At 46.0% G+C, this 13,815-nt stretch overlaps 1 protein-coding gene across 49 annotated transcripts in view; it reads left to right on the forward strand.

Annotated features, from left to right (window-relative positions):
* ELMO1 (engulfment and cell motility 1) overlaps positions 1–13,815 on the forward strand; it is a 521,082-nt gene that overhangs the window by 94,792 nt on the left and 412,475 nt on the right. For 26 of the 49 annotated variants that reach the window (XM_082693119.1, XM_082693114.1, XM_082693121.1 and 23 more), the window contains one exon: positions 1,670–1,817. The exons of 3 other annotated variants lie outside the window; for them this stretch is intronic. In XM_082693119.1, coding sequence (XP_082549245.1) covers positions 1,740–1,817 — 78 coding nt within the window. In that variant the 5' untranslated portion in view covers positions 1,670–1,739. Of the gene's footprint in view, positions 1–1,149; positions 1,544–1,669; positions 1,822–13,815 lie in introns of those variants that run through there. 20 more of the 49 variants (XM_082693149.1, XM_082693142.1, XM_082693143.1 and 17 more) reach the window with 11 other exon arrangements.

Below are 13,815 nucleotides of genomic sequence, written 5' to 3' on the forward strand. Positions count from 1 at the left end.
GCGTAGACTGGTACGGAGCCTGTGGAGGGATGTCTGGAAATGGCTATCAAAATTCACAGTTGCGTATGCTCAGGGCACCTGTTTGGCTCTGTCAGTTAAGCAGTGGACTCTTGGTTTTGGCTCAGGTCATGATCTCATGGGTTGTCAGATCGAGCCTAGAGCTGGCTTAAGATTCTCTTTCCCTCTGCCCCTACCCTCAAATAAATAAACCAGTCTTTATTTTTTTTAAAAAGATTTTATTTATTTATTTGACAGAGAGAGAGACAGAGACAGAGACCACGAGAGAGGGAACACAAGCACAGGGAATGGGAGAGGGAGAAGCAGGCTTCCTGCAGAGCAGGGAGCCCAATGTGGAACTCAGTGCAGGGCTCAGTGCAGGGCTCGATCCCAGGACCCTGGGATCATGACCTGAGCTGAAGGCAAACGCTTAAGGACTGAGCCACCCAGGCGCCCCAATAAAGCAGTCTTTAAAAACAAAATAAAACTGCATATGCTCTTTGACCCCCCAATTTCATATCTATGCATCTGTCATACCCGCTTATGAGCAAAGTGCTGAGTGCATAAGGCTCTTCACCACAGCCTCATAATAGCCAAAAGTAGGAAATCACCTCAGGGTCCAGGTGATAGAGAACTAGCTTATCCTGTAGGATACTTCCATAAAGAGAACTGCTCTGCCTCTGTAAAAGGAGCCAGGGTGCCTCATTTGTATTAATATATAAATACGTGAAATGAACAAAAAAGGTATGGAATGCTGCCTCTTTTTTATAAAGAGAGGAGGAACTGTAATATATTTTTGTATTTGCCTTATATACTTGGAGCCATTCTGGAGGGTCACACAAGAACTGGATAGCTGGAGAAACGGGTGACCGTGGACATGGGGTAGGTGTGTAACTTTACAAGGGGAGATTCTATGCTCTGTTTTCATAAACACCTTTAAGTTTTGCATCACATGAAAAGTCTCAACCCGTTCAAAAATATGAAGTTAAAAAAGTCATCCTAGAGACACGGGCTAATCTGGGAGAGGCAGTGGTGGATTACCTTCCTTTGTGAAAGCAACATTGTTAACTCCAGCCAGAATTCAAGGTCCCTCCTGAATGCCGGCCGCATCAGCCTCATCAGTCAATTTGCTTCCCCCACTTCAAGGCATCTGGGTGCACTGGCCTTGGGGAGGGAACGTGTGTGCGCCTGTGTGCGAACCTCGGGGCATTTCTCCTTCCTCACCATATCCTGGTTGCTATAGTGCGGAGCTCTATTTGTGACACACAGAAAACACTTTAAAGAAACGCTGCTTCCTGACCATGACTTCCTGGGCAATCTGTTCTTCCGGAGACTGCTGAGCGCGAGAAGTTTCCGTGTATTTCTGGACAGAGTGAGCCCAGCTCATTCAGACCCTGGGCACCGCGTGGAGCCCAGCCCCGGGGTAAGGGACACACTGTCCCTCGCCGGAGCCACGTCTCGGGGCGACCGGGGCTCCAGGCCATCGGCACCTTCCCCTCCCCTGTCTTCTCTCCTCAGTGGCCGCTGGCAGTGCAGTTGGTGCCCTGTGAGTTCTGCACCCAGAGCCGTTTCTCATACCTAAAACCGCCAGTGAAAACAGGAAGTGATGAAGCAGAATTCACCCTGCATCGGCACCGAGCAACTTTTCTTTCTTTTTGTCATTCTTCATCAGGTGTAGACACGTGTGGCCATCTGCACTGTAGGATCCCAGTTCTCCCGGCTTTGGACGCTCGGGGTTTACCATGCCGCCGCCCGCGGACATCGTCAAGGTGGCCATAGAATGGCCAGGCGCCTACCCCAAACTCATGGAAATCGACCAGGTCAGTGATGCCCGCCGCAGTGTGGGGGTGATTCTTGGTCCTCTTTCTGTTTTGGCATTTTCACAGACTTTGGATTGTTCTTTCCCCCACCTCTTTCTCTGTCTGGCTGTGGTGAAAAATCTGTGCAATAATAGTTGCAGTGTAGTTTGATTTCTGTACCACATACAGCGGCGATGGATGGGGTTTTTATACTCGCTCAACGTGCACTTGGATTGTGTCAATACAGGGTTTGTGTCTGAGGCTGTGAGAGAGGCGGCAGGGCCTGTGGCTGGGGCTCTGGGCAGTGGACACAGTGGAGGTCGTCCCAGCCCTGCCTGGCAGGGGTTCATGAATATGGGCAGATTGTTTTGTTATAGGCAATACAAAACTTAATTTTTTGACACACTTTCCCCTTTGATCTTTGCAGAAGCCAACAAGTGCATTATAGTAACAGCCTACTAATGAGGTGATTATTTCAGTCTAGGAGGACTCAGTCTCGCATCCCAGCCAATTATAATTTTGTCAGTATAAAGTGCACTGTGTCTAGTGTATTGTCTGGCATATAATGAATGTTCCAAATATTGACTGAATGAAGAAATATCCAGAAGATGTTTTAAATGGCCTTACCTTTAAAGGCTTCCTTTAGCTTGGAATTTGACAGTCGTTGATTGGATTTGATTACAGGTTATCTCAGGAAGGTTACTTTTTGTCATTCCAGAGCAGATGATTTAAGGGGGAGAAAAATAAAAGGTTGAGACTTAATGTACACTTTGGGTTTCATAACGCAAATAATGTAGGATTCTAGATGGCTTTCGACATTTTCAAAATTAGGGTACCATGGCAACTCTACTTCTTATTTATGCTCTCAGCACTATTTTATGATTATGATCTATACTTTTTTGCCCCCAGTTGGATTTTATTATCTGGCTGAAGAATATGGCAAGAGTTGTATGGCATTGTGAGGGTCCAAAAGACTCATTAAAATAAATGATAGAATTAGTTGAGCTTGAGTGTGGATGTGAGAAAGGGTAAAATTTTAGGATTGTCATCAAAAAAGGTGTCATCCGTCCAGCTCATCATCGTCATTTTAACCGCTCTCTGAGGTAGTTTTTGTGAGGCTCTAGAAGTAACCCACACAGATAGATAAGCCCACTCAGTAGTTTTATCTACATTTGTGTCAGCTAACAGATGTGCTGCTTGAGAGAGGGTGTGAGCTGAATTTTTAAATCCGCCTGGGACGGATTTAAAAATTGGTGCAGACTCAGTGTAGTTAGAATTAGTTTGGCTACAACCGAGAGAGCCAAAGTTTCAAAGAGGAGTTGGCCTGTCCTACCCACATGGGCAGTTCTGGGCTGCCATGATGCCCCAGTGTCCTGGACCCAGACCCCTTCTGTCTTGTTGCTTTGCCTTCTCCATCTGTGTGGTTGAGGACCGTTGCTTGGGCTTTACTTGGGAGCTCCCTGGACATGCCGAGTCTCAAACCCCACCGCAAACCTCTTGACCCAGAATTTGCATGTTAGCTAGATCCTTGGGAAATCCTGTGTGTCGGTAAGTTTGGGAAGTGCTGAGCTGGATACCTGGTGCTCGAGTCAGAGCCTCCTCAGAATCACCTGGAGTACTTGTGTAAATGTTCTTGTGGACCCTCTGCCAAGAGATGCTCAGTCAGCGGTTTAGTAAATTACTTCCTTTTCATTCTGCCCCGGCCCCTGGTATTTGGGAACCACTGCTGTAAGACAGCAGCTCCTGATAGACATTCTTCGGGGTTTGTGGAGTCCATGTCCTGTTCTTGCCTTTGGCGATGGCCTTTGTTCTGTGTTCTTTGTTCTGTCTTGATACTTTTTTTAAAAAACTATCTTTTATATTTTAGAACAATTTTAGAGTTGCAGAAAAATTGCAAAGGTTATATGGAGCATTTCCATATACCCTTCAGCCAGTTTTCCCTAATGTTAACATCTTAATATATTAGGATATATATTATCATTCATTCAGGATTCCTTTCCCCAAACTAAGAAATTAACAACGGCACGTGGCAGGTAACTAAACTTCCAACTTTATTGGGATGTCAGCAGTTTTTCCGCTAATGTCCTTTTCCTGTTCCAGGATCTAATCCAGGAATGCCAGCCGCATTGTAATATAGTCGTCACGGTTCCTCACTCTCTTCCAGCCCTTGAGAGCTTCTCAGTCTTTCCCTGTTATTTCATGGCTTGATAGTTTTGAGGAGTAACTTGATTTCAGTACAATTTCAAGTGGAGAAACGGCAAAGAGCCTCTGCCTACCTTTTATCCAGATTCTTTAATTATTAATGTTTTGCTTCATATGCTTTATGGTTTTCTCTCTTTTTAGCATATATCTTTTTTCTGAACCATCCAAGGGTGATTTGGAGACATCACCCTCCTTTACCCCTGAATACTCGGTGTGTCTTTCCTAAGAAGAAAATCATTCTCTTTTATATAACCATCTTCTCTTGATAAAAGCAAGGAAATTGAACCTTTGTTCAAAACTATCATCTAACTCTGAGTCCATAACCCATAATCAGGAATTGTCACTTGTCCCAGTAATGTCCTTTATAGGTGATTTCCCTATAGGAGTTTTCCCTCCGGGATCATGTATTATTATGTTTATTGCCATTTCCCTTTGGTTCCCATTGATCTGGAATGTTTCCTTAGTCTTTCTTTATCTTTTGTGACCTTGATAATTTTGTAGAGTACAGTACAGCTTTGTGGGATGTCCTTCAGTTTCAATTTCTCTGATGCTTTCCCCCCAGGTTTTGCATTTTGGGGTGAATTGTCAGAAAGATGACAAGTGTCCTTCTCAGGGATCTTGTATCGGAAGGTACATGATGATTCCTTTGTGTTATTCGTGGTGATGATTCTGGTTTTAGAAATGCAGATACTGAGATTCTTGGAAGTTCAGTGATTTGCCAGTCCATGAGACCAGGACACAAACCAAGGCTTCCCTTACTCTCATGACTGAACTTCTAAACAGTTGGCTAAATTGTGGGCCTCCTGGCATTGCCTCACACAAAGAGTTAGAATCCCAGCCCTTGATGGCCCTGCCTTGCTGGAGTTGGAGGAAGAGCCTAGCGGCAGTGTTGGTATCACGTGTTGTTTCTTTCTTTCTTTCTTTCTTTTTTTTTTTTAAAGATTTTATTTATTTGGGGCACCTGGGTGGCTCAGTGGGTTAAGCCTCTCCCTTCCCTGCTCCCCGCACCCCTCCCCCACCGCCTGTCTTTCTGCCTACTTGTGATCTCTCTCTCTCTCTGTCAAATAAATAAATAAAATATATAATAAATATAAATAATAAATAATAAATATATAATATATAAATATAAATCTATAATAAATATATAAATATATAAATATAAATAATAAATAAATATTTTATTTATTTATTTGACAGAGATCACAAGTAGGCAGAGAGAGAGAGGAAGGGAAGTAGGCTTCCCGCTGAGCAGAGAGCCCAATGCAGGACTCGATCCAGGACTCCGGGATCATGACCTGAGCAGAAGGCAGAGGCCCCAATCCACTGAGCCACCCAGGTGCCCCTCAGGTGGTTTCTTGAACACATCAGAACTTGGCACAAGAATTAGAAACATATTTGCACATGTAGTGAGGACTTAAGCAATGATTGTCACTTGGGTTTTCTTCTTCTTTTTTTTTTTTTAAAGATTTTATTTATTTATTTGACAGACAGAGATCACAAGTAGGCAGAGACACAGGCAGAGAGGAGGAAGCAGGCCCCCCGCCGAGCAGAGAGCCTGATGCGGGGCTCGATCCCAGGACCCTGAGATCATGACCCGAGCTGAAGGCAGAGGATCAACCCACTGAGCCACCCAGGTGCCCCACTTGGGTTTTCTTCTAATCTCCCATGTTCAGTGAGCGTCACATACCCTGCCTCTTCCCCCTGGCATGTTTCCTTTGTTCAGAGAGCTCTTTGTTCCTTTTTACCCTGGGTGGCTACTGCTTCATTAAAAGGTTATTTCTGGGAGTTGGGTTAGGGATCACTGTCTCGTGTTCTAGAGCCTCGAGTGTCCTTCCACTTGTCACCTGAGTTGTCATTGAATGTTGACTTAAACCAGTGGTCTGACTCGACCTGGAGTGTGCCCAAAAATCACCCAGGGAGCTTGTGAAAACGGCCTAGTCCCAGCCTAGGTGCAGAGATGTTGGTGCCATTGGCCAGGGGCCGGGGGCTCTTTATCTGCTTCGTGATGAGCACTGAGTGAGTTTGATGGGGCGGGCGGTGGTGGTGGGGGGGCTCCCAAATGTCCTGGTCCAGGGGCTCATGAGAAAGTCAGGAGTCTGAAAATGGGTCCTTCTCTGAATGCTGTTTCTCTGGTGCCCAGAGAACAGTCCATCCTTAATAAGTAGATATTTAATTAATGGATAACTAGGAGAGGGCGCTTCCTGGTGAGTGGGGATCGTATCTGCTCTGCCTTGCCCTAACCATGCCCATTTGGTTCAAGGGCATGTTGGCTCGCAGTAGACTGGTTTGTCTTCTTTGTAAATTGTGAGGAGACATTTCTGTGTTTTCCACTCAGCAGGAAAAGGCCCTGAGGGCTTTCTCCAAGTGGTGCTTGTGCTATCATAGGAGGCTGTCAAAGCACGCGTTGGCCTTCTTACTGGCGGCTTCTGTTTTTTCGCTGTCTGTCGCTGGGCTTTCTCCCTCAGGACCCACTTGAGGCTGCCGTGGCTGGGTGTGGGGACGCACTGAGCCTGAAGGGCGCCCGCCCACTCGTCTGGTTATCTCCCCAGCTCTCAGTCAAGAGCATGGAGCCCCTCACCGCTCCAACGAGAGGCGTCCTGCCGAGAGCCAGGGTGGCCTAACCGATGTCCTCCAGGCTCCAGGACCCCAAAACGGGGGTGGCCCCATTTCTGTGAGAGCCTCACTCACCCTCTCGTAGCCTCAGTCTCTTCGTTTTGTAAAGCTGACGTCATCATTTTCCACTTTCATGATTGCTGTGAAGAGTAAAGGAAATGTGCGACCAGAATGTAGGGCATTGCCTGGCTCAGGGTCATCACTCCGTGAAGGCAGCCCGCATCGCTGCTAGTGTATGCACGTTCTCATTTGGTTAGAAAATGAGACGTGGGACGCCTGGGTAGCTCAGTAGGTTGAGGGTCTGACTCTGGCTCAGGTCGTGGTCTTGGGGTCCTGAGATGGAGCCCCGTGTCTGGCTCAGCCCTGCTCAGCGGGGAGTCTGTTTCTCTCTCTCCCTCTGCAGCACCCCATGCTCATGTTCTCTCTCGTGCTCTCTCTCGAATCAATAAATAAAATCTTTAAGAAAGGAAAAGAGACATGCTGGTTTTCCTTTTTACCTGCCTTCATCACGAACAGTTCCCTTTCTCCTTCTTTCTTTGCCTAATGTTGTTAGTGTTTAGGAAGGAGACACAACTAAAGAACAAGCAGGAGGCGTCACCTGGCAGTAAGGGAGAATGCTAACGGGACACGCAGCCAGTTTGTGCTGTGGAGTCTTCTCTGGCTCCCTAGCACTTCTCTGTGATAGCTGCTTCCCAAGACTACTCACCAGCACTCTGGGCAGCAGCTGTTCTGCTCCTGCACACACTCCTCAGGCCTCCCGTTTCTCCTGTCCTTGCACGGCTTTCTTCCCAAGCTGCACACCGAGGCCGCAAAGCCTCTACTCCTGTCTGTGCCTCGCAGCTCCTCTGCAGATGCGTTTGCCTCCACGGAGCCCACGACGCCTTTGTCTCCTGCTGTCCTCTTTCCCCTCACTGCCAGCAGAACAGGGAAAGGGTGTGGTCCTGCTTTCTTCCCAGGGCGTTCAGTCTGCCCCAACCCCATCTCTTCGGCTGTTCACCAATAAGCATTTCTGTTCTTACTTTGGAAGACCCTTCTCTCGACCTAGTAATTCTCTTGCTAGTATGTGATTTATTTCTTGTCTTTCCATTCCGAGTTGATTTAAATGTTGCCAGTATATGCCACCCCCTGTGTGGCATCAGGGTCTACTTAATCTTAGGATGAGTAACAACTTGTCTCTCCCCGGCGCTGCCCTCTGATGGCCGCAGTGCCTTCTGCTTCGTTAAATCAAGTGGTCTTTGCTCTGCCTTGGTTGGCTTCGCTCTCCTGGTTACACTTGGCAAAGCTGTTCCTTCTCATCTTCTTGAAACACGCCCTTCCCTTCATTAAGCTGAGATTCTCCCCCCTTGTCTGATTAGGTGTTGGGAGTTTCCTTCATGATTCTATGTCTCTCCTTTTGTCCAAATCTGTCTCAGCCTCAATGCGTAGCCCTATGACACTGATACTGATCCTCTTGGTCTAGATTCTGTGTGCTCTCTGGGCTTTAAGTATAACTTCCAGCTAAGTAATACCAGCTCTGTCACTAGCCTGCCCGGCTTGCAGGCCATCATTCCTTCTCTGTTTGATGGATACATTATTCTCTATATAAACCCTCACGTGCCAACGGAACACAAGTAGGTGGTTGGTGAAACTGCCCAGACATAAACCTGCAGAAAGGTGGTCTCATAGGTGTGACTGACTTTTGGAAGTTATTTCATGGAGAAGACGGATGGATCAGATGTGTTGCTTATAGCCCCAGGTGTGTTTCCTCTGTCCTGTCCGTACAAGGAGATAGAGCTTTCTTCTACTGAGGAAAAGCTAGCACACACCATTCTGTCAGGCAAGGGGTCTGGATCATCTCTATTATCTGTGCACCAGACAGACCCCAGGTTCAGGCCCCAAAATGATGACGGGGAGAGATGCATGATCTTCAACCTCAGCTGGATCCTTCTCGAAGATCCTTCTCAGATGCTTCAGGGGTGAGGGCTGTATGCAGTGTGCTTCCACCCCCTCCACGTTCACTTCTGCAACAGCAGCTTGTATCGACCTATGTTGGTTTTGGATGTTTTGGGGAAAGATTCTGTTTGAAGAGAGTATCACAATTGGGAAAAAAAAAAAATCACGGAGGTGATTCTTTTTTTTTTTTTTTTTTTAAGATTTTATTTATTTGTCAGAGAGAGAGCGCGAGCGAAAGTGAGCACAGGCAGACAGAGTGGAAGGCAGAGTCAGAGGGAGAAGCAGGCTCCCTGCGGAGCAAGGAGCCCGATGTGGGACTCGATCCCAGGACGCTGGGATCATGACCCGAGCCGAAGGCAGCTGCTTAACCAACTGAGCCACCCAGGCGTCCCCACGGAGGTGATTCTTGAGTGGTCCGGAGACTTAGTCAGATTGCTGAACATGACTCCATCTGTGCTCCATGATTTCTCTTCATATCATCCAGGGTTCAAGATATGTGCAGGTGCTGTGTGAGATTTTCAAGTACCCTCTTGCTTTAGAGAAGCTGCCCCTTCAGAAGTGTGTTCCTGTGCGCTTATGTACTGGTTCATCACCTGTGGTTTCTTTCTAACAGTCTTTCTAATCCCACCCCGCTGGGATTCCTCCTGCCCTTGTGTTCAGCTCTTCCTTCCTTTAAGTCCTGGCTTTGCGAAGCACTGCCCAGAGCCTCCTTCCTGCTCAGACCTTCTTTTGTGTGATATCATGCAGTTCTTTCTCCATCCTTCTAATTGCTTACACCATTTCCTTTGCCTGTAGCTGTTATTCAGTTAATGTATTCTGCACAGAATGTTCCTTACATTTTTTTTTTTTTAAATGTACGCATGTCTTTTGAAGTAGATTATATGCTTCTGGTCAGCCTGTGTCTTAGGTACATTTGTAAGCTATGGTCCCTCACAGGGATTTCTGTTTCTGCGTGTGTCTGCTTTAGGTTTGAACTATGAGCAGTAAGGATGAGAGTAAAACATGGCTAGTCTCCATCCTCTAAACAGAAGAATTATAGTAGCACCCCCCCTACCCGTATATTGTTGGGGATTTTATTTCCCTACAAGAAAATCTAGATGATGTGCTTTTAGACAAGCATGTACAGAATGACCACCTGCATTTCCCCCCTCAACTGTCCTATTTCTGTAGTTTATTTAAGATGTAATCTAATATGGATAAATTTGATTTGCCCAAGAGTTTCCTAAAACTCGTTAACTGCAGAAAGCACATTTACACTGTTGCGCTTGATGTTGGAGTTCTGCGCATTCTGCCTGTAACAGTGACAGGAGCAGTAGTGACAATCACACGAGCCATGAGATCAGCACACATACTGTGTGCCCTGCACGGACTCTTCCACGCCCTTACTACAGCCCACTAAGGCAGGCTGTAGACTCCCCGTTTGTAATTTTTCACAGGTTCATCAATCTGTCTCAGGTCACACAGCTGGGAAGCTCCTGATTTGAATCCAAGACCACATGAGGCAATTTTGACTAAACTGTAAATCTGTCTGGTAACTCTTCTTCTTCTTCTTTTTTTTTTAAATTTCATTTCAGCTTTATCAAGGTATATTGACATATACAATTATAAGATATTTAGAGTGTACATCACAGTGATCTGATGTACAAATATACTGTGGGAGTCTTCTCTCCCAGCGAGTTAATTAACACGTCCATCACTTCACATATTTGTCCTGTGTGTGTGAGAGAGAGAGAGAGAGAGAGAGAGAATGTTCTAGTTCTACTCTTAGCAGATTTCAGTTATACAACACAATGTCATCAGCGGTACTCACCATGTTACACATTAGGCCTTCCTCATCTTACAGATGATCGTTTCTACTTTCTTACCAGCCTCTCCCCATTTCCTCCACACACACCCCTCACCCAGCCCCTGACCACCACTTTTCTATTCTCTGTTTCTGTAAGTGTGATTTTTAAAAAATTCCGCCTATAAGTGACACTGTGTGTAGCATTTGTCTTCGTCTGACTTCTTTCACTTGCCTGGCCATTTTTCTTTTTTCAGATTCTCTGTCTCTTCTGCCCCCTCCCCAGCTGGCCCCACCAACAGCAGCCTGATTCGAGCAGACACATACACCATTGCCAATTTGCTTGTTCTGTCCGCTAAGGGTGGGATCTCCAGGGACGCATTCTGTTGTGAAAGCAAAGATGGTATTTTTTTTTTTTTTTTAAATTAGGGAAAATGTGGCAAGTGGCCTGGGTCACTACAGAAGGAGCCCACCTCCTTCTGTGAGATGTCTTTTTGAGGCCAGGCCCTGCTTACAAGCATGAACTGGGGATAGACTCACATGGACTCAAAAGTCTGGGCTGTCGCTTAAGAGCTGTGTGACTGGGGACAGGCCTCCTGCTTTGTAAGGAAGAATTGGCAATATTCGTACATCCTTCCTGGCATTGTGGGGATTCAGTGAGATAATCACTCAGCACTCTCCCTAATAATGGTAACCATTAGGAGTCAATTATGAATTTTTCCGAGTGGTGCATAGAAGATTGCAAGCTTTATGCGTTTCACGCAAGATTGGAAACAATAATACAAATGTCCCCTTGAGTGCATTAAAGCCAGTTCTGTAGCCTGAAAACCAATAATTCCCATGACATTTAAATATGGACAGCCTGGTGCACTAAAATGACAGCTGAGCTCTAAATAAGAAGTTTTGAATTCGGAACTTTAAGATCGCATAGCACACAGAATGCACAAGAGGAGTGTACTTAATACCACTGAACCGTACGTTTAAAAATGGTTAAAAATGGAAATTCTATGTTATGTGTAGTTTACCACAATAAACAATTTTACCATTCCGTAGAATCAGGAAAATGAGACTGAATTTCTGGAATGGGAGGTTTCAACCTTGCATGGCAAAAATTAAAAGTCCTGTGATTTTCCTAGACGGAAATCCTAGAGGATTTCCAGCCTCAGCACCACTGACATTTTGGATCAGATGATTCTCAGTTGTGAGGGCCATCCCGTGCATTGTAGGCTTCAAGCAGTATCCTGGCCTTTACACAGCAGGTGCCAGTAGCATTCCCTACCCCACTTGGAGCAGCCAAAAATGTCTCTAGACATTGCCAAATGTCCCCAGGGCAACAGACAAATTTCTCTCTTGCGAATGGACTGAATCAGTGGTTCCCAAGCTTGGTTCTGCACTGGAATTGTGTGTGAAACATACTGGACATATGGAGAGGATTGTTTGTAGGTACAGTTGGAGGCCCAGGGGTTCCTGTTCTTATCTAGCTCCCCGGTGATGCTGGTGCTCTGGGACCCAGATTTGGAAGTCACTGTTGTGATATCTTCTGGATTTCTTTCTTTCATCCTCTCTTTCTTTCTTAAAGATTTTATTTATTTATTTATTTGTCAGAGAGAGAGAGAGAGAGCGCGCGCATGCACAAGTAGGCAGAGCGGCAGGCAGAGGCAGAGAGGCAGGCTTTCTGCTGAGCAAGGAGCCCGATGCAGGACTTGATCCCAAGACTCCGGGATCATGACCTGAGCCAAAGACAGTAGCCTAACTGACAGCCACCCAAGCGTCCCTGGCCTTCTAGATTTCTGATGCTCTGTGCTGGTGACTCCTCTGGCTCCTACAGTAGCCTTCAGCAGGTGCCTCACACCTTGAACCATAGAATGGTCCTACTAATTCTTTGCCTCTCCTCGCTCTCAGAGTCCAAATAGCACCTGCAAGAGTTCCTTCCATTCCACATGACAAAGATGCACCAAAGCCCAGGTGATGCTGTGCTAGTGCTTTCTGTGATGTCATCCTAAGGTAGGATGACATTGTGATGGGAATGGTCATCCCTCATCTGATTTTTGAACCTGTTGGCTTTGGCATTATAGCAGTTATTTCTTAAACTTCCTTAAAATGGAGTGACCAGGCTACTTCCCTTTCTGGTTTTAGCTCTTTCTCTCTGCGTGACAGAGTCTATCTAACCTCATAAAATAGAGTTTGCCATGCTTTGGAAGAGGAAAGACGGCAAACGTATTTCTCCTGTCAACCAAGAGCTCAGTTTAATTGAGCAAGAATGAACTCTAGCATTCCGCTTTTCTTTCTGAGAATGAATTGCAGATTTTAGTTTGGTTTCTAGGTAGATTTCCACAGGGAAATCTTTCTGCAATGGGGTGGCTGTGGTGAGAGGAAACATACCTTTCCTTGTTCCCACTATGCATTCTAAATATATTATTACATTTTATTAATTGACTTTATAAAGATTTATTTTTGTCCTTTCATCAAAGCCATCCATAGTCAAAACACAACCAAATGGCTTTGAGATAAGTTGTATCCATTTTCAAAATGGTTGTGGGAGTGTCTGGATGGCTCCAGTGCTTAAGCGTCGGACTCTTTCTTTCTTTTTAAAGATTTTATTTATGTATTTGACAGAGAGATCACAAGTAGGCAGAGAGGCAGGCAGGGGGGGTGGGGGAAGCAGGCTCCCCACTGAGCAGAGAGCCCAATGTGGGGCTCAATCCTAGGACCCTGGGATCATGACCTGAGCCGAAGGCAGAGGCTTAACCCACTGAGCCACCCAGGCGCCCCTTGACTCTTTTTTTTTTTTTAAAGAGATTTTATGTATTTATTTGAGAGAAAGGCAGAGAGAGAGAGAGAAAGTACACTAGGAGTGGGAGATAGAGGGGAAGTAGACTCCCTGCTGAGCAGGGACCTGCCTCCCCCCCCCCCCCCAAAGTGGGGCTTGATCCCAGGACCCCAGGATCACCAAATGAACTGTAGGCAGTTGCTCAACTGACTGAGCCACCAAGGCATCCCAAGTGTCCGGCTCTTGACTGGGGTCAGCTAATGATCTTAGGGTCACCAGATTGAGGCCTGCCTAGGACCCACCATAGGCCGAGCTGGGCATGGAGCCCAGTTGAGGTTCTCTCTCTCTTTCCATTTGCTCCTCTCCCCTCTAAAACAAACAAACAAACAAACAAACAAAAACCCCCCCAAACCAGAGTTTTTGTGGATGGGTCATTAGTCTGGGACAAGTTTGTGTTGATCTGTTTGGGTTCATAGGAAGATGCTGATCATTTCCAACTCACTTCCTTCTTGACCTCCTGACCCATATAAACAACTGGCTCTCAGCCCATTTGCCTTGCCCATCTGTATGTCCCTTGCTCCACAAACTCAGTATATTCTGAACTGTCCTTATTGTTCCTTCTCCTCCAAAACCTGTGTAGTTTTGCTTCAGAAACTTCATGTTTTCCTCTTCCTAGTGATAGATGTGAATATACATTCAGTTTGCTAAAGCTGAAACTG

This window comes from Mustela nivalis (genome assembly GCF_964662115.1).
Source record: "Mustela nivalis genome assembly, chromosome: 12".
Taxonomy (NCBI): Eukaryota; Metazoa; Chordata; class Mammalia; order Carnivora; family Mustelidae; genus Mustela; species Mustela nivalis.